Below are 24,744 nucleotides of genomic sequence, written 5' to 3'. Positions count from 1 at the left end.
GTGCTCAATAGACTGCATTGCCCCCAATGGGTACTTGGTCCAGCAAACTGCCCCCAAGGGCTGGTCAGTATTGTGCACTGTCCCTCCTGGGCCCTCATCACTCACCATTACTGCCAGGTGGAGTCATGCATCATTGGGAGCCACCATTCCTTCTGGGACTCTGTAGTGACTGCCCCGAGGCCTCAGGCCCAGGTGGAACTCGGCCAGGTCAAATGATTTCACTGGACACTTGCGGAGGGCTCTCACTTCTGACTGCTCTTGCTCAAACGTCCGGGGGGGCGGTTGGGCACACTGATGCTTCCTGGAACTGGAACACGAACGATCTTGAGGTCACGAACCCAAAGCCCCCGTGATGTCCCAAAGCTTCCCACTGAAAGTAGGTTGTTATTGTTGGAGCAGACTGGTGAGGGCCAGGAGTCCAGATACCGTGGTCCCTAGCCCTGGGAATTGGGTCCTCTCTGCCAGAATGGGAGAGAGGGGGGCGGTCATAATGAATTCGGGAGTGGCCACTCCTGGGATGGGACTGGGGTTGGGGGGGTATCAGCTGTGACCTCACAGGTTGGGCATGAGTGTCCCCTGGCAGCTCTGAACCCACCTGGGGCTGGGTTGGATGGGGCCGAGGTTGTGGCTGGGCTGGGGCTGGAGCTGGGGCTGGATTAGATTCGGTTGGTGACTTCCGTTCAGTTCTTAGAGCATAAACCTATTAACTGAAATCTTTGCCTTTGGACTTCCCTTGCCTGTTCAACGTGATTTAGAACAAAGTCGGTAAAATGGGTCTGCCGATAAAACCAGAGGGTTGAGTCAAGTTTCCTTACCACCAACTTTAAAGCATTCGATCACCCTGCCTCCTCCTACTTCACTTCACTACTCTCCTACTACAACTCAGCCCACACGCTTTCGTCTTTTAAGGCTAACCTCCATCTCATCTGTCTCGCTGCCAGCCTCTCGCCTACGTACTGGCTCTGGCCTGAAACGCCCTCCCTTTTCACAGCCTATAGACAACTACTTTCTCCGCCACCCTCCACCCCCCATTCAAAGCCTTATTGAAGGCACATCTCCTCCAAGAGGCCTTCCCTTAGCCTTTTTTTCCTTTTCTTCCACCCCCTTCTGCATCACCCTGACTTGATCCTTTTATTCACCCTGACACCCTCCACAACACTCATGTCATACTGGTAATTTTATTTATTTGTATTAATGTCTTTCTCCCCCTCCAGACTGTAAACTCGCTGTGGGCAGGGAATGCGTCTGTTATATTGTACTCTCCCAAGTGCTTAGTATAGTGCTCTGTACACACCAAGTGCTCAATAAATACTATTGACGGACTGACGGACTGTCCTTTTGACAGGTGTGGTGTGTGTGTGTTATGTCCAGCAGATATTCAGGGTGTTCTGCTTTCACTGTTGTGGTTTTACAATGAGTTTGACTCTTAAGTGGAACACGTTTTCCATTGATTCCAAATGGTGTTTGTGGGCATGGCCAGCTGTGTGTGTGTGTGTGTGTGTGTGCGCACACTCCCACGCATGCACGCATGAGCGCTGAACAAGGGTGGATATGGTGTGGTGCCATTCAATCTGGTAACCATGTGATGCTGCAACTGGATAAATAACCTAAGGAAAACAATTTATTTCAAAATTCGGTTTATGCTTCTTCACTTGGTGGCTGGAAGCCCACTGCCAATCATGGGGGTCAGTGTCAGACTTGGAGAGGCAGAGAAATGGAGAACACAAACTCAGGAAATGGAAAAGGGACAGTCTGAGAGATCACTGATGGGAATGGAAAGTAGATGTTTAGTCAAGGAGGAAAATGGCTTTAAGTTTTTAAAATCCAAATTTGATTCTTTGAACAGGGAAATTCAGGTGACTTGGGTCATGGTAAAGGAAACCTTTCAAGTTAAGAAAGTATTCCATGTTCCTAAATAAAATGGAATAATTAAAATAACAATGATAATAATGCTATTTTGTTAAGCGCTTACTATGAGCCAGGCACTGTATTAAGAGCTGGGGTGGATGCAAGTAAATTGGGCTGGACACGAGCAAATCGGGTTGGACACAGTCCCTTGTCCCACTTGGGGCTCACAGTTTCAATCCCCATTTAACCGATGAGTTAACTGAGGCACAGAGAAGTTAAGTGACTTGCCCAAGGTCACACAGCAAACAAGTGGCAGAGCGGATTAGAACTCAGGCCCTATTTATTTTATTTTGTTAATATGTTTGGTTTTGTTCTCTGTCTCCCCCTTCTAGACTGTGAGCCCACTGTTGGGTAGGGACTGTCTCTATATGTTGCCAACTTGTACTTCCCAAGCGCTTAGTACAGTGCTCTGCACACAGTAAGCGCTCAATAAATACGATTGATTGATTGATTGATTGATTCTGACTTCCAAATCTGTGCTCTATCCACTATGCCTGTATTAATCCGCCGCTGCTGCTGCTGGATCTGTTGTCAGTAGGTTCAGCCAAATTCGAACTTTTTCTATCCTCCGCCTCCTGCTCCTCATCCTCTTCATCTTCCTCCCTCTCCTCCTTCTTTGCCTTGGCTGCCCCCTGTGTGTAAAGCTGGGTGCCCAGTAATAATAATAATAATAAAAATTTTGGTATTTGTCAAGCGCTTACTATGTGCTAAGCACTGGGGGAGATACAAGGTAATCAGGTTGTCCCACATAATAATAATAATTATGGCATTTATTAAGCGCTTACTATATGCAAAGCACCGTTCTAAGCACTGGGGAGGTTACAAGGTGATCAGGTTGTCCCACGGGGGGCTCACAGTCTTCATCCCCATTTTCCAGATGAGGTAACTGAGGCCCAGAGAAGTCAAGTGACTTGCCCAAAGTCACACAGCTGACCAGTGGCCGAGCGGAATTAGAACCCATGACCTCTGACCCCCGACCCCACGCTCTTTCCACTGAGTCACACTGCGTCTCCAGTAGGCGCACGTACTCTAAGATAGAAAGGTCTTTCTAAGACGGTTAGTATCTTTCGGTGAAGAACATTTTGGTCTCAATATTTTAACTACCATCGTAACAAACAAGGACTCAGTTCTTTCCATGTGATACTTAAAAATCTGTAAATAGCCCCTCACCCCATCCTCCCTGTTATTCATTCATTCAATCGTATTTATCGAGCGCTTACTGAGTGCAGAGCACTATTTGTACTTCCCAAGTGCTTAGTACAGTGCTCTGCACACAGTAAGCGCTCAATAAATACGATTGATTGATTGATTGATTGACCCCACCACCCACTTGCCCACGAGATTGGTTCATAAATTGGGAGTCGCCGCCACCTGGTGGTGGCAGTCCTGTAGTGCAGTCTCCGCCACCAGGTGGTGGCAGTCCTGTAGTGCAGGCACCGCCACCTGGTGGTGGCTGTCCTGAAGTGCAGCCTCCGCCACCTGGTGGTGGCAGTCCTGTAGTGCAGTCTCCGCCACCTCGTGGTGACGGTCAGTCTTAATAATAATAATAATCATCATCATCATCATCAATCGTATTTATTGAGCGCTTACTGTGTGCAGAGCACTGTACTAAGCGCTTGGGAAGTACAAGTTGGTAACATATAGAGACAGTTCCTACCCAGCAGTGGGCTCACAGTCTAAAAGGGGGAGACAGAGAACAAAACCAAACATACTAACAAAATAAAATAAATAGAATAGATATGTACAGGTAAAATAAATAAATAAATAGAGTAATAAATATGTATAAACCTATATACATATATACAGGTGCTGTGGGGAAGGGAAGGAGGTAAGATGGGGGGGATGGAGAGGGGGACGAGGGGGAGAGGAAGGAAGGGGCTCATAATAATAATTATGGTATTTGCTAAACGCTTCTACGTGTCAAGCACTGTACTAAGCCCTGGGATGGGTACAAGCAAATCAGGTTGGACACAGTCCCTGTCCCATGTGGGGCTCACAGTCTCCACCCCCATTTTACAGATGAGGTAACTGAGGTCCAGGGAAGTGAAGTGACTTGCCCAAGATCACACAGCAGATGAGTGATGGAGCCGGGATTAGAACCCATGACCTTCTGACACCCAGGCCTGGGCTCTATCCATTATGCCATGCTCCTTCTCCCTATGCCAGTCTTCACCCTGGACCCTGCTGGGCGCATAAGTGTGCCCGCCTGCCCCAGAGGTGCTGCCAAACAAATGCTTCCTGGAGGAGGCGGTTGAGGGGTGACACGACCAGAGAGGTCGGGGGGGGATCAATTAGGGAAGGCCTCTTGGAGGGGGTGGCCAAGGGGCGACCTGAGAAGAGAGGTGGGGGAGTAAGGACTTGCTCCATGACTCGGTCCCTTGGCTGTCCCCCCTCACCGCCCCACACACTTATATATATATATATATGTATACTTCTGTAATTCTATTTATTTATACTGATGCCTGTTACTATACTTGATGTCTGCCTCCCACCCGCCTAAGACTGTGAGCCCCTTGTGGGCAGGGTTTTTCCTCTCTTTATTGCTGTATTGTACTTGCCAAGTGCTTAGTACAGTGCTCTGCACATAATAGGTGCTCAATAAATACAGTTGAATGAACGAATGAATGAGGGCAGAGGTAGCGTTTTTAAAGACCAGGTCAAACAAAGTCTCAGGACAGCCTGCAGCCCCAATCCACTGCCACAGACAGTCCAGCTTGGTGCTCGGAAGCCGGGAAAGAAGCAGCTGCGTAGGCTTTTGTAAGGTTCGTGAGTCAAGGAAGTAGAGAGTCCAAGTTGAGGGTATATACACTTGTTAGCAGCAAAACTCAGACCCCGTAAACTCGTCTGTTCGCTAGGCCAAAATGATGATGATGGTATTCGTTAAACGCCTACTAGGTGACAAGGCCAAAATTCGGTGCCACCGCACCAGTTCTGACAGCATTCTCAGAGCTGGACTGACACTTTACCCCAGGTCTCCATCCCGAGGACAAAGCGCTGTCCTGGGCTCCTGTGGGGCATGTTGAGAGCTGTACTGGGTGTTTACTGGGTGCAGGGTACTATACTGGGCACTTACTGTGTGTGCAGAGTACTCTACTGGCTGTATATTGGGTGTGCAGAGCATCATACTGGGTCCAGGTTGCTCTTCTGGGTGTTTTCTGTTGGGGCAGGGCACTGTACCAGTTGCTTGGGGACATACTATAGTTGGAAAAGAGGCAGTTCCTGCTCCGAGGAGCTTGCATTTGAAGGTGGGGAGAAGATTGATCCCCAATTACTGAAAGCATAATAGGTATGAGACCATTGTTACGAATGATTAAAAGGAGTAATTAAGTAACAGCGAAATAAACATACGTTCAGCTGGGGGCTAAGATGGTAACTAGGATAGCCCGACTGAGTGATGGTGTTTCCCCAGCCCACACTGTGTGCCCAGCATTGTGCTCAACACTAGGGTAATTCCCAAGTAAGCGGATCAGACGCGGTCCTGTCTCACACGGGCTCACGGTCTGAATGGGGAAAGCAGCCTCATAAGGCGATGACCAACCATCAGAGATCATCATCATCATCATCATCATCAATTGTATTTATTGAGTGCTTACTGTATGCAGAGCACTGTACTAAGCGCTTGGGAAGTACAAATTGGCAACATATAGAGACAGTCCCTACCCACCAGTGGGCTCACAGTCTAAAAGGGGGAGACAGGGAACAAAACCAAACATACTAACAAAATAAAATAAATAGAATAGGTATGTACAAGTAAAGTAAATAAATAAATAGAGAAATAAATATGTACAAACATATATACATATATACAGGTGCTGTGGGGAAGGGAAGGAGGTAAGATGGGGGAGATGGAGAGGGGGACGAGGGGGAGAGGAAGGAAGGGGCTCAGAGATAACAACAATGTTACACATGTAGCTATGCACGCAGCCCCGCAGGGATGGGGGGGATGGAGGGAGGAGTCTTCACGCTCTCCCCTGCTCCTGTCCCACTGCCTCAGTCCAAATGCTTTGACCATCCAGGGTTTCTTGGTGGAGGGGGCCTGGGTCCCACAGGTCAGACTCAGGTCCGTTCAGGCCACGGATCCGTGCGGAGATGGCCGTCCCGACCGGTAACGCTGTGTCCCGCTTGCCCCCAGGAGAAGAGTCATTCTGCTGTGACCTTGAGGCCGGAAGCACTGTGGTACAGCTGCCCCGTGGGGACCGAGTCCTCCCTCCCGGGACGGGCGGCACCCGGGCCACCAGGGCGCCTGAGCTCCACCCTGGCCCCGAAGAGGAGCCGGGCCACCCCCCCAAGGAGCAGCGATGCCCTCCAGCCATCCAGCCGCCAACTCTCTGTCCCTGGCCTGGCCTCCCGGCCCCCCATCCCGCCATAGCCACCTCCCCGGCACCTCGGACTGGCTCGCCCGCTCCTCTGGATGCCCCGGGTGGCCGGCCGAGAGCTCAGGGCCGCCCGGCTGGGGAGGGAGAGGCCCCGAGGCCGGAGCAGGGTCCCCTGGATCTCAGCGGCAGGGGTAGGGGTGGGGGCGGCCCCGGTGGGAAGGAGCGGGCAGTCTCCCCCCTAACAGCCCTGCCCGTCCACCCGTGCCCATACTGCAGCCACAAGACCCTGTACCCGGAGGTGCTGTGGATGCACAAGCGCACCTGGCACAGGGTCAGCGGCCCCGCCGTGGCCCCGCCTTGGACTCAGCCCCTCGGCGCCAGGAGCGTCAGGAACCACGTGGTGTTCCTCGCACGAAACGGGCGCACCGGCCCCCCCGCCGGCCCTTGGGGGCCGAGAGTGTCAGCCGTTACCCGTCGCCCGCTTTGCCCGCACCAAGGGGCCCGGCAGGCCGCTTGGAACCGAAGGCATCTCGGGCTCAGAGCCTCTGGGCAAGGCGGGGGCCGCGGTAAGGCGGAGGGGTTCTGCCACAGGGGCCCAGCGGGGGCCGTGGTCGGCAGACCTTGACGGCGGGTCCCGGCCCCCCAAACTCAACTGGCCCCATGCATCGGGCAGCCCGGCCCCACCTAGATACGACCGCACCCCCAGGCTGCCCCCAACGGGCTTCGGCCGCGCCGGTCCCCTACCATCTCCCAAGTCGCTGGGAAAACCTGCTCCCTCGGGCCGGCGCGGGGCCTTTGGGTTCCGCCCTCCGTCCCCGGGCCCAGCTGTGCCATCCGCGAAGCCCGAAGTGCCCCCGCCTCTGGCTGCCGTCCACGATCCCAGGACGCCAGACCCTCGTGGTGCAGGAGCCGGGCGCAGCTCCCTAGCACACAGTCCGCCTACTCCGCCCAACCACGGCCCCCAGCAGGAGCTGACCGCGGCGGACGGCTGTGACCGGCACGGCGGCATCCTGAACCTGTTCAAGACGTACCTGGCCCAGGACCTCGGCCCGTGGGGGGGAGGCCGCCCGCATTCAGACCCCACAGGTGAGCCCCTCCTCTGACCTCCTTCCCCATCCCTCCCCTCAGTCCGTGTCCCTTTGTCCCCCCACTCCCACCCTCCTCGAGGCCACTGATACTGATAGCCTGTGCCCGAGCACTTGGTGATATTCCTCCGGAGGGGAAATGAGGAGGTGGGGGCAGGATGTGAGCCCCATTACTTATTCTCCTCAGGGACCTTCCCTGGATGGCACTGCTCCAGAACAGTCCGACAGCCCTGGCTACTCTTGGCTGCCTCTATCCTTTTAGAAACTCACCAAACACGAGTTCCCGGACCATCTCCATCCTGTTCCCTTGAAAGCATAGAGGGGCACCTGACAAACCATTTTACCCTTGGAGATCCTACCCCTCTGATCGTGATCTTGGTTTTTGTACCTGGGCTGTTGTAGGCCACCCTATACCATACTGTGTGGCTCTAGACCATTCTGGGCCATTTCGGGCTCATCATTCTGCACTGTCTTGGATTGTTCTGAATCATTCCAGACAGCTCTGGGCCACTTGGGATTATCCTGAATCATTCTGGATGGTTCTGGGCCATCTTGGGTCATTCTGCACAATTTGGGGTCATCCCAGGCCATCTTGGGTCATACAGCCCATTCTGGACTGTTTTGTTCTGAAGCTGGGCCACCCTGAGCCATTTCCAATGACGGCTGCAAATCCTCTTTGAAACTCCCTCATTGTGCTGCCTCCCTCCCCAGCCCAAGGCATTTCTTTAAAGACAAGACACGGCGCCCAGTTTATCTTGTGCCCAACAAATGAAATTCCCTGGTTTGGCTTTAGCAATAACATCGTGAATCTGTAAAGTGCTTTCATCTTCCCATAAAGTTTTCACATCACTGATCTCATGAGGCGAGGCAGTGTGGTCTAATGGATAGAGCATGGACCTTAGGGTCAGGACCTGCGTTCTAATCCTGACTCAGCCACTTGTCTGTTGTTTGACCCTGAGGAAATCAATTAGCTTCTCTGTGCCTCGTTCCCTCATCTGTAAAATGGGGATTAAGGTGGTAAACCGCATTTGGGACAGGGTCTGTGTCCAACATGATTAGCTTGCATCTACCCCAGCCCTTTGTACAGTGCCTGACACATATTAAGCACTTAACAAATACCATAAGAAAAATTATGTTCTCACTCTGAGTGGGAGGCAGGGATTCTTATCCCCATTTCACAGTTAAGAAAACCCAAGCCCAGAGAGGTTGTGACTTTGGAGCCCGGTGGTATTCGGGAGGTTCACACCCACCCGGCCCCTGCAAATGTCTGGGGTCCTGCCGGATACAGAGGCCTGGGTGGGAAGGGATTGTGATGTGGGGCTGAGCGAGGGGGCAGCCCTTGTGGTTTGATGACCGACTTGTGCTCCCAGGGATATCCACGCCCTCCTCCCCGCACCTCCCTGGGGTAAGAAGGGGCGCGTCCATAGCTGCCGACACATTCAGCTCCTTCCCCGCACTTTCCACTCCAGGAGAGGAATGTGCACACGAGCAACATGGGGCTGGGCGAACAGCTGGGGCAGCGCATGGGTGCAGATGGTGCAGAGTGCATGGTCTTGCTCCTGAACAGAGGTGCCGGCTGGGCTCCGTCCACTTCCCGGCATCCTCGCCCTCTCCAGGGCTGTGGCCCTGATTGGCCGGAGAGATCCGATCAGCTGGCCCTCCTCCTCCCGGGACCGGTTGCTAGGCGATGGCACTCCCAGCTCCGTGCAGCGCGGACCCGAAACACGCACTGGTCACTATGCGGTGATGAAAGAGAGTGAGAGTTTACATAGAGATAAATAATAAGCATTGGGAATAAGGCGATCATTAACAAACTCAAGATTGCTTAATTGATTATGGTAATTTATTAAGCGCTTAATGCGTACCAGCCACCATACTAAGTCCCGGGGCAGATCCAATACAGCCAGGTCTGATGGAGGTGCGGTCCCACGTGGGGCTCTCAGGCTGGTATTGCATTCCCCCTGTGCAAATGAGGAGACAGAGAAGTGAAGTGACTTACCCAAGGTCACCCAGTAGGGATTAGGACTCAGGTCTCTGACTCCCAGCTCGGGACCAGGCTTTCCTTTTCCTTACTGACTATATGACAATGTACGTCTGCCCTCCTTTTCCATCGGTTAACTTTTTGAGGGCAGGGACTCTTCATTTTGATGCTATGCTCCCCAAGGGCCTGGTAAGGTGCTCTGCACACAGCGGGTGCTCAGTAGAGCCGGGCGAGTGGGGGCTAGGGTCCTCTTTCCCCTGAGCTTCGTGGGCAAGTGGGCAGGTGGTGGGGCCATGCTATCTTCTAGACTGTGAGCCCGCTGTGGGGTAGGGACCGTCTCTATATGTTGCCAACTTGGAATTCCCAAGCACTTAGTACAGTGCTCTGCACACAGTAAGCGCTCAATAAATACGATTGAATGAATGAATGAATCCCAAGTGGGTGCCTCTTGCAAGCTGCAGGGAGCTCTTCTGACTTTTCTGCCTTCTTTCTGTCCCCAGGGCCCAGGCCGCAGCCGTGTCAGCTTGGCCCGCCAAGTGCCTCCCCGAGAGGGGCTCTGAAGACCCCCGTGCCGAGCTCCCAGCACGACCACAGCTCAGACCCCGACCCCTGGCTCCAGCCCTCTCAGGACCGTGACCCGCCCCACCCCAGGGACGAGCAGCTGGAAGGTTTCCCTGCCTGCCCTCTGGGGTCCCAAGCCGCTGTGCACGAGTAGAGGCTGGCTGGGCTCGGCCACAGCTGGAGGGTCGCCCGCCCTCCCCGTGCACACCATCTGGAGCTGAGCCACAGCCCAAGGCACCCAGGACCCCGCTGGGCACTGTGAATGGCTGGTCGGGGGGGGGATCAGGGCACCTCCTTCCCCCCAGACCCCCCAGCCCTGGAGTGCTGTGCCCACGCATCGAACAATGAGAACAGGAGCTGCAGGTGACCCTCCGCACCATGTGTTCAGCTCTGCTTTCTCCCCTCACCGCCAGAGCAGGAGGCCACAGCTCTGCCACTGCCCAGCCGCTTTTGGGGGTGGGATTCCAAGGGTTGGGGGCAGGATTGGTGGGGGGGCAGGGCTTTAAATACCTCTTCTGCGGTAACTTTTTCAATGCAAATGTCCTGGTGGGGCCGAAGCCACGTAACAACGAAAAGGGTCTTAAACCGTGCACAGTGTAAGCAGTTGAAATGTATTCCACAGGCCTAAACGTACGTTATCTTCTCGTGGCCGTGACACTGTGTGTGACGGTAATATTTCTGAGCGTTTCAGATCTTTGCACATATGGTTTTATGCATTATCAAAAGTCACTTCTGCCTTGAAAGAAAATGTTCTGGGAAATTTTTTGCAAAAGCTTTACTAGGTTTTGTTTCTTTTTTTTAATTGTGACGTTTTTGTAAAGGCAATGGATGAAAAACTAGCATGCAAAATATATTTTTCCACAAAGCAATAATTTTACATGTACAGAAATGATCCTAACCTTTAATAGCGGCATGGACAGCCATGACTTAACATGATAAATAGAGACTAGGGGCAGTTTTTGTAGGAAGCCGTGTTCAGGCACAGATATTTGTTTTAAAAAAAAAAACAACACCCACAAAACAGCAAAAACCCCTGAGGTGTGGTTTTCCTATTCTCATGATTTGGTGGTGTTTTATTGTTATTGTTATTATAATTATTACTGTGATTTTTGTTCTTATTTGTCCACTTTTGGTTCTGGATTGTACGTGTGACCGGTTTGGAACAACTTGGTGGTCCTGATTCCTTTGAAGCCCTTGCAGTGATACATTCATTCCTTCATTCATTCATTTATTCATTCGTATTTATTGAGCGCTTACTGTGTGCAGAGCACTGTACTAAGTGCTTGGGAAGTACAAATCGGCAACATATAGAGACTGTCCCTACCCAACAACGGGCCCACAATCTAGAAGGGGAAGACAGACAACAAAACAAGTAGACAGGTGCATATTGCAACGTTGCCTCCGGGCGTGGCTCTTTACTTGGCATTTTCCTTCTCTCCTCCCCCTCCATCTGGATACCCACAGTCCTGGGGCTCCCATCCTGAGGTTCTTTGGGTGGGAGGGAGGAGAAGCACTCCTGGAAGATCCCAGAGTTACCCGGACCATTCCCTGCAGCTCCCAGAGTTACCCGCCCATTTCCTCAGCTCCCAGTGATTTTGGGACCTCTCCTGCCTCCCAGCATTATCTGGACCATTTCCTGCAGCTTCAAGTTTTCCGTATCACTTCCAGACCCCAGAATTTTCAGGACCATCCTCAGCAGGACCCAGACCATTCCCAGTGACTCCCAGAGTTATGTGGACCATTCCCTGCAGTTCCAAGTTATCTGGACACCCCTGGCTCTCAGCATTTTCTGGACCACTCCTGAAGCTCCCAGACCTATCCAGAGCACTCCTGGCTTCCAGCATGATCCAGAAACTTTCCCAGCAGCTCTTGGCAATATTCAGCTCATTCCCAGCTCCCAGTCTAGAGTTTCTGGTCACTCTCACTGCTTGGAAAATGCCCTCAGGGAGGGGCAGGGGGATCAGTTTCCAAAATGCTTGCGGGAGCAGAGAAGCCAGGGAAAAGTCTCCCCTTCCCTTAGTGTCCATGGAGCGTGGACGTCTCTCTGTGGCTGCCGCCCATCCCTGTCAGCTTCCAGGCACAAATCTTGGATTCCATCTTTCTTTTCCGGTTTCGGTCAGTACGGGACCAGTCCATCCATTTATTCCTTCTCATCTTTTGGGCCATAGTATTTAATATGATTGTGTTCCCTATTTATTTAGCCCATGTGTTTCGGTTAGCTTATGTTTAAAAGGAAAAGAAGGTGTTTGAGCATGCTAAGCCCTGTAAACTCTCTTCTGTTACAGACTTGCTACCTACCTCTACCGAACTACTGTTCCCTGCTCCCAACAGGAATTTGACAGTGTTTCCGTCTAATGCAAAATAGACAATAAAGGATTGGATTATCTACCCGACAGATTCTCTTTCTGTCCTCTCCTCTCTCCATCTCCCCTCCGTCCTCCTGTTGGTTGGTCTGTGCCCACCCTTCCCCATGGTATCTGTCAACTGCCCACTACAACGCACAAAAACACACACCCATCCTGGCTTCAGCCCCAATCAGAAGACTGTGTTTCCTGGAGCCAAAGGGGCAGGTGACCCCAACTGCCTCTGCTGCCTGCATTGTCTGGGATACCCAAGCCCGGCTCTTTTCTGATCCTGCAAGTCCAACATTCCCAGCCCCCTCGCTGATAGGATTGGCATTCCCAGCCCTCTTGTGGACAGGATTGGAATTCCCAGCTCTCTCACAGAAAGGATTGGCATTCCCAGCTCCCTCCCAGACAGGATCGGCATTCCCACCCCCGTACAGACAGGATTTAGCATTCCTAGCCCTCGCTCGGATGGGATCTGGCATTCCTAGCTCCCATGAGGCTGGGATCCAGTATTCCTAGCTCCCATGAGGATGGGATCTGGCATTCCCACCCCCTTCTCCCAAGTGCTTAGTACAGTGCTCTGCACACAGCAAGCACCCAGTAAATACAACTAATGGACTTACTGATCCTTGAGGATGGGATCGGGTGTATAGGGAGAAGAGAAGAGAGAGTTGAAGGGTTCCACAGTCAAGGGTTCATGACCGGTGAGATTGACTGATTTTTATATGTGAATCCACTCATACTGTGAGAGACCAAAACAGTGACCTTATTGTTATTGAATTACACAACAGCTAAGGTACAAGACTGGGGAACTGTGCCCAGGTGAAGGGGAGGGAGGAGCAGAAAGGTTGGGCAGAAGAGAGGGCAGGGCAGTTCGGGTGCCTGTGGTTGAAGCAGTTCCCACTCCCCTGGCAGTAACTGTGATGGGGACAGGAAGAAGTGACAGTGAGGGAGGGTGAGGAGGCTCCCCTGGGAGACGACAATAATCACAATAATTGTATTTGTTGCATGCTTACCATGGACCGAGCCCTTGGGTAGATACATTACACGTAGTACAGTACAGATTGGGTACACACCCTGCCCCACACAGGAGACACAGTCTAAGCGGGAGGGAGAACAGGTATTTCTCAGCTACCCAGATTCTCAGATTTCCCAGAGGTCATGGGTTCTAATCTTGGTTCTGCCACTTTATCAGCCGTGTGACTTTGGGCAAGTCACTTAACTTCTCTGTGCCTCAGCTACCTCATCTGTAAAATGGGGATTAAGACTGTGAGCCTCATGCAGGACAACCTGATTACCTTGTATCTACCCCAGCGCTTAGAACAGTGCTGGACACATAGTAAGTGCTTGACAAATACCATCATTATTGTTATTATTATTGGATTTTCATTTTACAGATGAGGAAACCGAGGCCCAAAGAAGTGAAGCGACTTGCCCAAGATCACCCAAGCAAGCAAGTGATAGAGCTGGGAGTGGAACCCCCGTCACCTAACTCCCGGTCTGGTGCTCTTTCTACTCGGCCACACTGCTTCTGGTGGAGTGCGGAGGATGGACTGGGGAATAGTGAGACAATCAGCCTCCTCCAACCTCCTCCAGGGACCATCAGACACACATCCCACCTCCTCCAGGGAGCAGGAAAGAGAGGCTTTCATCCACCGGCTGGGGGCTGGAAGGATGGAGGATTGCCTTTCTGGTGCCCTTCTGGCCCCTGCCACCTTGTGCTGCCCCAGGTCCGGGCACCAGTACCTGCAGCAGAGAGACAGCATTGGGTTTATTGCTTCTCTCGGTCCAAGTCAGGATCTTGCTCTTCTCTGACTATGGGTTTCTTGTATTTAATATACAAGGATTTGACAAAGTGCGACAGTATAATCTCCTAATAATGCCCATTTCGTATCCCCAGTCTTAAAATGCTAAATATGTCACTATTAGAGGGGGTAACATTAAACTCGTTTTATAATGTTAAAACTCAAGCAACGACACACTGTTATCCATCACCGTCTGTGGGAATATTAAACTTCACTCATTGTTCTTTAATTCTGCGTTTTTAGTAAAACAAATTGAGATTAAAGCAGCAGGCTCACGTTGCAGGCTCTGCAGGGAGTGGTGGGAAAGTTCCCAGTGAAGTAAGAAAACGAATCGCTTGGATATCAGAGGCTGAGCAGGGTGGCAGCTAGGGAGTGGAGAGTGAACAGTGTGGTCTGAGCTTTGGCAGGTCACTGGTGGCTCCGCCAGGTGCAGTGGGCCCAGTTGCTTGTGTTTCAGAAACTCCCGGCAACTAAGCAAGCAAATGTTTCCTAAACCACCAGCCTCAGAGTGCTGATTCTCCACCTGCTATAGGGCTTCTAGTTGTCACTCGATGTGATGCTCGCTATTTCACTGAATGAAATTTGTTTTTCAGTGTCATCCTTACCTGGAATTCGGATTAGCGTGGCTTGAAAGAAATGAGTGTGAGTGTGGGTGTGTATATGCCTCTGCTTCTGTCTTGCTCTCCCTTCCAACCCCACCTTCGGCAAGTTCACACGATGTACAGGACAATGTTAAAGAATGATCCCTATAGGCCTTAGGAAAATATCTGAATGGATTCCAGCTTTCCTTTTTCTTTCAAAGGGAAGTGGCAGCTGTCGAAGGTAGCTGGTTGTTGGGGTGCTGGGACAGGGAATGTGTCTTGCCATGGGGAGTGGGGGACAAGGCAGAAGAGTGGCACTCCACTCCCCCCACCCCCCCAACCCCAAACACCTTACCAGCAGCCTGGCCAGCAGGAAGGAAACCCTGTGATGGTGGACCTCAGGGTGGGGACCCTTGGGGTTGGGCATCGGGGTGGAAGACCTCAGAGCAAGGGGCTTAGGGCAGGGATAGCACGGCAGGGATCTCGGCTGCTGCGGTGAGCCTATTTTGGGGTTTCCAGGCTGCAGCCAGGAGGGCACCCACACTTCCCGCTGGTGACTGGGTCGAATGGCACTGACTGGGGTCAGGGGGCAGCCGCCAACTTCCCTGGAGAAATGAGGCTTGACCCTCCCTTAGAAGAAGCCAGGGGTCCTAGCCCACCGAGACCCTCCATTAGAGGAAGATGGGTCCTAGCCCTCACTGGGCACTTCCTGCTGCCCGCTGCCTGGCCTGGGGGCCACACTGCTGTGATTTAGATTTTCCAGTTCTCCTGAGTGGCTGGTCTCTCCCTAAACCCTCTGTGAGAGGGACTGAACCGTGAGAGCAGCCTGGACTGGAATCATCACTTTCAGCCAGCTGAACAACGTCATTTGGCTTCATTTTCAAATTAAAAACAAAACAAAACATGAATCGATTGTGCAACACAAATGAATGATGATCCCGGGCGATGGGGGATCAGAAAGGGCAAGATCGGTGGTTACCTTCCTAGAATGTGCTGAGGCAATAATGCAATAATGTTCTTACAACTTCCAGTAAATTTCCCCCCTTGGATTCTGGTGGAGGCCTTTCGATCGAGGCTGGGATGATAGGGATGTGCCCAGGCTGAGGGTGAGAGTGGCAGGGGGCTGGCGTAGGTAAGAGAGAGGGACCCTAGCCTCTGGGGTGGCAGAGAGAGGTCCCCGCTCCCCAACTTCAGCTAGATGCCCGCTCGACCAGGGCCACCCGAGGCCGTAGGGACACCGGACACACCATCTGCAGTGGTGGCAGGTGGCCACCCTGGGCTTGACTTCGGAGTCTGGGACATCCCCGTCCCTAGGGTGGACAACGGGAAGCTCTGAGTGGAATTCTGGGGTGTGGAGTGAGATCTTGGAAGACCTGAGGTCGTGGTGACTAGCGTGTCTGAGGGATATGGAACAGTGGCCACAGACTGTTGTCCCAATCAATGGCCTCCATGAGGCCACCAGGCTTTTGCTTCTCACACTGGTGGTCCCAAGAGTCAGAGGGGCTCTCGCCCCACAGGTAGCCTTTCCCCTAGCAGAGCTGGAAAAGAGGGTCTGCTGGTGCTGCTGGGGGCTGGGGCAGGCAATGGCTTCTGCCCACCTTTTCCCTGCCCTAAGGATGCCCCTGAACAACCTCTAGACTCCAGTGAAATCTGTGCTGTGTGGAGCTGCTCAAACAGAGGGGGTCCCAGAAGATCAGGACTCCGGTGCCCTGTTGGTTTTGTCCAATTGGTGGAAATGGCCCCTGGGAAATTGTTATGGTCCATTGGGTCAACCATGACCTATTCTTAATAATAATAATAAAAACTCATAATAATAATAATAATGGTGGTATTTGTTAAACACATTTTAGGTGTCAGGCACTGTACTAAGCACTAGGTTGGACACAAACAAATCTATTTGGATACAGTCCCTGTTCACATGAAGCTCACAGTCTCAGTCCCCATTTTACAGATGAGGTTAACTGAGGCCCAGAGAACTGAAGTGGCTTGCCCAAGGTCACACAGCAGAAAAGTGGTGGAGTCAGGATTAGAACCCATGACCTTCTGACTCACAGGCCCGCGCTCTACCCACTAGACCATGCTGCTTCTCAAAGGTCCCAAACTCACATTCACACGGCAGGCCACAAAGGCCAGTATCGGCCAGCAAACCCTGGGACCTGTTGGGGTGGGGACCGGCTACTTCAACCTGTCCTCACTGAGCCCTGGCCCATCAAACAGATGCTAAAGAGACTGTGTCCAATCCAATTACCTTGGATCTACCACAGCTCTTAACACAGTGCCTGGCACATAGTAAGCGCTTAACAAATAATAATAATGTTGGTATTTGTTAAACGCTGTGTGCCAAGCACTGTTCTAAGCGCTGGGGGGGGGGGGATACAAGGTAATCAAGGTTGTCCCACGTGGGGCTCACAGTCTCAATCCCCATTTTACAGATGAGAGAACTGAGGCCCAGAGAAGTGAAGTGACTTGCCCCAAATCACACAGCTGACAAGTGGCGGAGCTGGGATGAGAACCCACGACCTCTGACTCCCAAGCCTGGGCCCTTCCCACTGAGACACGCTGCTTCTCTAGATGCCACAATTATTATTGTTCATCGCACACACGTACACCCAAGCCCACAGTGCAATCACACATGTGTGCACATACACTCTTGCGTGTGCGCGTTGCAGCAGGGGGCAACATACAACACCAAGCACCACGTGCAGCTCACCCTCCGAGGGGCCTTGGGGCCGAGTGGGAAACGCCGCCATCCTAACAGCAGAGGGCCACCAAATCCAGTCAGCATCTCTCTGTGTCCAAGGAAGGCGCCGCCGACAGAAAGATTGGGTTGCAATGCTCAGAGCTGGTCAGAAAAACATGAGGTTCCCCCCCTCTCCACCCTCTCTTTCCTCTCCTTCCTCTCCCTCCAGCCCCCAAACACACACACACCTCATCTTCTCTTGGCCTGGAGCACGTATGAAGGTAAGGATCCTGCAGAATTCGATTTTGGAACCAAATTCGAAGGGGGTAAATCAATCAGTGGTATTTATTGAGCACTCATTACGTACCGGGCATTGTACTAAGTGCTTGGGAGAGTACACTACAACAGAATTAGCAGATACTCTCCCTGCCCATAACGAGTAGGATGTGATTTCCAGGCATCTTCCCAGATCCCTCCTCGTGTATCTGTAAGTGTGGGTGTGCATATGTGTAACTTTGCACACTTGTATATGTGGACATCCATCTGCATGAATGTGCATGTGTTCCTGTACCTAATAATGATGATGATGATGTTGGTAGTTGTTAAGTGCTTACTATGTGCCGAACACTGTTCTAAGCACTCAGGTAGATACAAGTTAATCAGGTTGGACACAGTCCCTGTCCCAAATGGGGCTCACACTCTTAATCCCCATTTTACAGATGAGTTAAATGAGGCCCAGAGTAGGCGACTTGCAGACATGTGGTGGAGCCGGGATGAGAACCTATGTCTAGGCCCATGCTCTATCCACTATGCCATGCTGCCTCTCTATGTACATGGATGAACATGTATCCAGCTGTTGGGTAGCAACCTTGGAGCCATGGCTAGCTCCCTGGGGCTCTGGCTGGTGGGAGGTTCCCTGGCACTTAGATCCTGCCCATGGTCCTCCTGGCAGCCAGGCTGGTTCCTGGCAAAGTTTAGCTCTTCCTTTTCCATTTCCTCCCTCTGTACCACCATACATTTTTTGGCAAACAGGTTGTAGGGACAGCTCTGGACACTTGGAGGGTCTGGGCTTCCGGAGTCCAGGGTGGCCCTGGTGCCTCTGCTGGCATTCCCGGGTGTGCCAACCCCTCGGTGGGGCCAGTGAGGAAGGTGAGAACCTAGAGGTGCCGACACCCTCCACCCACACCTGCTCTGGTCCTGACCCGCACCCCATCTCCAAGCTGACCAGCTCTCAGGCGGTGCGGTTTCTATCGGCTGGGTTATCTGGATTTGTCATCCCGCAGAAGATTAAACACCGCCTGCCTCGGCTGGGGGATTTCCAGGCCTCACATCACAAAGTTTTCAATCATATTTCTGCAGGGCACATTTAGCTTACAGAACTCGGAGCACTTATCTTCTCAGCGCAGGTGACGAAGCCCGTGGTACCTTGTGCACTTCCCAGGTATCTGTCAGCAAACCCGTCCACACGTGGGGCCCGGGAGGGCTTCCCTGATGTGCGTACACATGTGTCTCTGGGTGTGGTTGTGCGGGTGTGTGTGTCTGTCGCTGTTATTCTTTGGGTCTAATAATCATAATTGTGGTATTTGTTAAGTGCTTACTCCTGGGTTAAGCACAGCACCAGATGCTGGGGCAGATACTAGATCATCAGGTTGGATGCAGTCCTTGTCCCACAGGAGACTCACAGACTAAAGGTCACACAGAAGGTAAGTGGTGAATCAGGGATTAGAACCCAGGTCCTCTGACTCTCACGCCCAGTCTCTTTCCACTTGGCCATGCTGCTTCTCTATGCTGGGTCCCTCTGCCTCTACCTCTCCCAGTGAGCCAGGGCAGTGCTGGTTTTCAGGAGGGCTGTTCTAGGACAAGCACTGGTTGGTGTTGGACTTTGAAATGAAAGAGCCACCACCATCTGCTTCATCAGAGAAACCAGCGTGGCTCGGAGCGCGGAAAGAGCGCGGGCTTTGGAGTCAGAGGTCATGGGTTCAAATCCCAGCTCCACCAGTTGTCAGCTGTGTGACTTTGGGCAAGTCACCTCACTTCTCTGGGCCTCAGGTACCTCATCTGTAAAATGGGGATTAAGACTGAGCCCCCCTTGGGACAACCTGATCACTTGTAGCCTCCTCAGCGTTTAGAACAGTGCTTTGCACATAGTAAGTGTTTAATAAATGCCATCACAACTCGCTGCTATGTGAAAAGTCGGTTGATGCCAATCATGGTTGGTTGGCTCCAGGATGATTGGAGGAACCGTGTGCCAGTTGCCCTCTTGGACATCTGCCCTCATGGTTAGGGATGGACTAGTCAACACCCCTGACTCTCCTCTCTCCAACCCTGACTTTCCCCCAGAGACCCAGCACAGACCATCCAATACCCCTGACTCTCCTCTCTCCATTCCTGACTCTTCTATAGTTCCAATTTTCTTGAACTGTGAACGGTACTGCTTTCTCCCCACTTGCCTTTAAGTGGAATTCTCCAGGCAACTGGCATGAATTGAATCTTAACCTCCTTGCTCTGTTCTTCCGAATTTTCACTTCATGAGATCGACAGTGTAGGACAGGACAAAACCAACCACAGAATCTCCTTTACACCTTCTCTCCCTGACACTTTGTCCTCTGTTAGTAAAAATAGAAGGCATTTTGCGAATGTTGTTTTTACTTCTAACACTCAAGTGATAACTTCCAGGCTTTTAATAAAACATTTATTGGAATCAGACAATGGCAGATTTCAAAGGAAACCATGAAAAAGGAGGTGGACATGTCTGCAGACAACATTTTTCCTGCAACATACTTTTCCAGATTTTTTTTACTTAATTTTATTTAATGGTATTTGCTAAGTGCTTACTATGTGCCAAGCACTGTACTGGGGTAGATACAAAATAATCAGGTTGGGCACAGTTCCCATCCCATGTGGAACTCACAGTCTAAGTAGGGGGGAGTAGAATTTAATCCTCATTTTGCAGATGAGGAAACTGAGACACAGAGCAGTTAAGTGACTTTTTTATGGAATTTGCACTTACTATGTGCCAGACACTGTACTAAGAGTTGGAGTAGGCACAAATTAATCAGGTTGGACACAGTCCATGTCCCACATGGGGATAACAGTCTTAATACCCATTTTACAGAGGAGGTAACTGAGGCAGAGATAATTTAAGTGACTTACCCAAGGTAACCCCACAGGCAAAGTGGCAGAGCTGGGATTAAAAACCAGGTCCTCTTGACTCCCAAGCTTGGTCTCTTTCCATTAGGCTAAGCTGCTTAACTAGAATATAAACCCATGTCTTCCATGAAAAAAACCTACCAAAAACAGTAAATAGCAAATTGAAGCAAACTCGGGAACAGTAAAGCCATTAAGGAAATGTGCCATTAGGAAAAGAACTGAAGGATTTCCTATGAGATTCACCAGATCCACTTTCTACATGTTCGAGGAAATGGTTAAAATTTTCGAGCTGCCCTAGTCATTCTCTTTCTATTTTAAAGGCCAACTTTTCTGAACCAGAACCACTTCGTGCCTCTCTTTGATCCTGCTAATGAGGTCCAGTTTCTCCATTTTATCTGAAGGAAACAGACACGTGTTGGAAATTATGAGTTAGATGTGTGTGGCACCACGAGACAAATGAGTGTGGGACCATGACACAGATGTGTGTGGAACCATGAGACAGATGTATGAGGGACTGGGAGACCAGTGAATGTGGGACTACAAGACAGATGTGTTTGGGATGGGCAGCCCCGGGGAGATTGGCTCATATGGCCCTCGTGAGTCGCGAGGGGGGCTGGGAAGGTCCCCAGACCTGCCTCCAGGACACCACAATCATCTCTCAGCACCAGGCTGGTAGTGGAGGGGCAGGGGCTGGGGGGTGATAAATGGACAGAGCTGGTTTCTTTGTTTGTTTCATCACCTACTTTCGTTTTTGTCATTGTATCCCCAGTCTTCCTCTCTTACCCGTTGGGTATTGGGGAGTCTGTATCTGCTGGTGTCTCCTTTTAGACAGGCCCATAACTGTGGTTTTTACATCTGCTGGTTGTTCCTTTGTTCACTGTGTTTCATAGAAATGGAACCCAGTACCGCTTTCTGCACAGAGTGGGTGTCAAGTACAGCGCTCTGCACTCAGTAGGGATCCATACTGTGCGCTGTATGCAGTCAGCACAAAGTACAGTGCTCTGCAGACAGTAGGCACGCTGAATGGAGCTGGTCACTGCTAGAGTCCATACACACCGACTCCACCACTTGTCAGCTGTATGACTTGGGCAAGTCACTTCAATTCGCTGTGCCTCAGTTCCCTCATCGGTAAAATGGGGATTAAGACTGTGAGCCCCACGTGGGACAACCTGATCACTTTGTATCTCCCCTGGCGCTTAGAACAGTGCTTTGCACTTAGTAAGCGCTTAACAAATACCATCATTATTATTATATACACACGCAATGGGGCACACCACACTTCCTTCCTGCTAGCCCACCATAGGGAGATCACATGATCTTCTGGGGACTGGGATCATGGAGGACAAGTTCTAAACCAGGTGAATAACCACCTCACCCTCAGGACCCTCCCTGTCCGGGGTGGACCTGGTAACCCTGGTCTACCGAGTTGCTGCTCACCTCCACAAATCCAGCCATCCCAGCTAGAGTGACCCTTTGCCTTGGTTCAGTTGGGACTGTTCCAGGATTTGGTAGGCCACCCTGGGCACTGAGTGAAAAATGGGCAACTATCCTGTGAGCGGGACTATCCTGGTTAAATGGTCATCTTTCCCGGCATACAATCCAGTTGCTGCTGCTCACATTAAACACTGGGGAAGCCACATCAGGATTGGAGTATGCCCAGTCTACAGTCAGTGAAGTCCCTTGGCATTCTGGGATTTGTAGTTTGGATGTCTCTGAAAGCTGGGGGACTTAATCCCCACATTTTTTCCCCTTCCTCACACTCTCCAAGCACCATTAAGTGGAAACGGGAAGGCACACAGGCTCGGGACTATGACCCGGTGCCCAGCAAAGCTCCTGCCTCTCGTAGGCCTAACTGGGAAGTTCCCTCAGCCTAGTGAATAGAGTATGGACCAGCTCCACCACTTGTCTGCTGTGGGACCTTGGGCAAATTATTTCACTTCTGTTTTCCTTCATTACCTCATCTTTAAAATAGGGATTAAGACTGTGAGTCTCATGTGGAACAGAGACTGTGTCCAACCTGATTTGCTTGTATCTGCCCCAGAGTTTAGTACAGTGCCTGGCACATAGTAAGCACTTAACAAATATCACAATTATTACTATTATTATTGTTCCCTGCCCACCCCAGCTGGGGTACTAGGTGACCCAAAGATGCCCACTCCCTTTCGAACAAGGTTGGTGATCACCAACCCAGCTTCTCTCCTTCTAAGGCCCTGCCGGAAGCTCCTTCGTGCAGCTGCCGGCTGAGAACTAACTTGGTTAGTTCTGGCAGGTGTCTCTCAAGTCTTACGCACAATGCGTCAGATTGTTGTATTTCTCATTCCCATTTAATCAGTTTTCCCATTGTTATGACATCTGCCAAGCACTCCTGGGTTGGTGGATGAGCCAAAGTTTGAACAATTCATTGTTGACTGTAACAAATACCTGTCAATTGCAGACTGACAATTCCTACTTAGGTTAAACTACAAAAAGAAAAGTAAAACACCCTCTCCTGTAGCGTTATCAAAAGGAATGAGGAAACATTTGATATGTGCTTTTACAGGGGAACAAAACCTAAAGCTTTAGCTGTGAGGGTTTCAGAGAAGACTAAGGAGTAGAAGAGAGAAAGCAAGGGATCTGATTGGCAGTTGGCACGGGGAAGACATATCCAGATCATGCTCTCTGTGCACGTGAGTTGGGGTTCATGTTCAGAAGAGCATCGGGCCTGAACAGGGTCACCCTGGGTCAGCCCCATGGCTTATCTACCCAGGACTCTGACTCCAATAGCGGTGACCCTTGGGTTGATTTCCCTCCTGGATGCCCACCCACCTGGCTAAGGAAGGGCCATCCAACACCCCTAATCATCCCTCTCCATCCCCGAATCAGACCATTTTGGCTCTAGTGAAGGGCACGAGGCAGAGGGAAGGGTGGAAGGAGGACTTTTAGTTAGGTGTGGGGCTGAAGAAGTTAGGTCACATCTTAGTTTCCCAGGGTGCTTGTGGCAGTGAAAATGAACAGTGGAGGAAAAATCTCGTGTCTCAAGATTCTCCCCCAACAGACTTAGCAGGTTCACAGGCACTGAATCAGGTCGGGGCAGTTAGGTCTTTATGGGATAGCAGGATGGCTTCCAAGTGACCTCTTCCCCCTCCTCCTCCTCCTCTTCTTTTTATTTCTTCTCCCTCCTTATTTTCCTATTCTTTCTCCTCCTTCTGCTCTCTCTGGTTGCATTTCTTAGTGTGTTTCCTGAAACAGTTTTTCCTTCTGAATTGTGTTTGTATGTTCAGCCACCGCACTCTGTGAGTGACTCTACCCCTTGGACTGAACATGGCCCCACAAATTAGCTCCAAAACCAATATAGGTGCACCAAGTGTATATCCCAATCTTGGTTTGAGGCCCTCCCTGGAAATCTTAATAGTGGTAATTCTATTTGATAATAGGAATGGTATTTATTAAGCACTTACTTTGTACAGAGCAGTGTACTGAGTGCTGGGAGAGAGACTACAAATACTCAGGTGAGAGTTAGACACAGTCCCTGGCCCTCCAAGGGTCCACGATCTACAAAGGCTGGATGGACCAAAGATATATAAGAAGGAAAAAACAATAGCGGTCCAGAAAATGACATAAAAGACCAAGGCAAGGATATATACAACAGTGGAAGCTGGCGGCTCAGCCAGGCTCTGTTTCAGGGCCTTCCCAAACTCTCCTTTCTCCTTTTGCCCACCTCCGTCTCTCTATGCTCTCCTGTGCGACTAGTGGGGGATGTAGCAGCAGTGAGTGTTGGGGTGGTCTGCCCAGGGAGGTGGGAGCGGCAGCGAGAGTCCCAGGAGAGGATTTCCACCCTCGCCTCCGATATGGGTCATTTCGCTTCTCGCCGCCACATGGCCAAGCTGGCTTGAGTCGTGGTCGATGAATTCTGCCCTCTCCTCAAGTCATTCAGACAGCAGCCTCTTCCCCTCCACAAAACCATGGCCCATATACAAGTCAAATCTGCTTTTTCCCCGGGCAATGATTTATTTCCCTCTTAAATTGCCTGGACCAGTTAGTTTTTTATTTTTATTAAGTCACACTATTCTTAAATGAAACTATTGATTTAAAGTCAGCTTAGTGAGGATTTAATTTGTTTTCAGGGGATTAGAGCAGGTAACATGGGATAATTTTACAATAAAGTGGAATGGAGGCATTCCTTCACATTAGCCTTACCTTTCTTCTTGCCAGGCTGCACAGACATTACAAATTTTCGAGTAAATTGTGGAAATACATTCATAAATCAGGCCTAATTCTTCTGCCTGCTTAAGGGCTATTCTGAGAATATTTTGCCTTGACCTTGCCCCTGTTGTCCTTTCATGGAGAACG

The 24,744-nt window shown here is 51.0% G+C and overlaps 1 protein-coding gene across 1 annotated transcript in view; it reads left to right on the top strand.

Moving 5' to 3' along the window:
• Nucleotides 1-10,935, top strand: part of ZNF516 (zinc finger protein 516) — a 33,733-nt gene extending 22,798 nt beyond the window's left edge. Inside the window, 3 exon segments of the mRNA XM_038771441.1 lie at nucleotides 6,041-6,654; nucleotides 6,656-7,310; nucleotides 9,791-10,935. Of these exon segments, the coding sequence (XP_038627369.1) occupies nucleotides 6,041-6,654; nucleotides 6,656-7,310; nucleotides 9,791-10,005 (1,484 nt within the window). The 3' untranslated portion in view covers nucleotides 10,006-10,935.
• The last annotated feature ends 13,809 nt before the right edge of the window (nucleotides 10,936-24,744 follow it).

Source organism: Tachyglossus aculeatus, chromosome X2 (genome assembly GCF_015852505.1).
Source record: "Tachyglossus aculeatus isolate mTacAcu1 chromosome X2, mTacAcu1.pri, whole genome shotgun sequence".
Lineage (NCBI taxonomy): Eukaryota > Metazoa > Chordata > Mammalia > Monotremata > Tachyglossidae > Tachyglossus > Tachyglossus aculeatus.
Note: the sequence above shows the minus strand (reverse complement) of the source record. Positions and strands in the feature narration are given on the sequence as shown.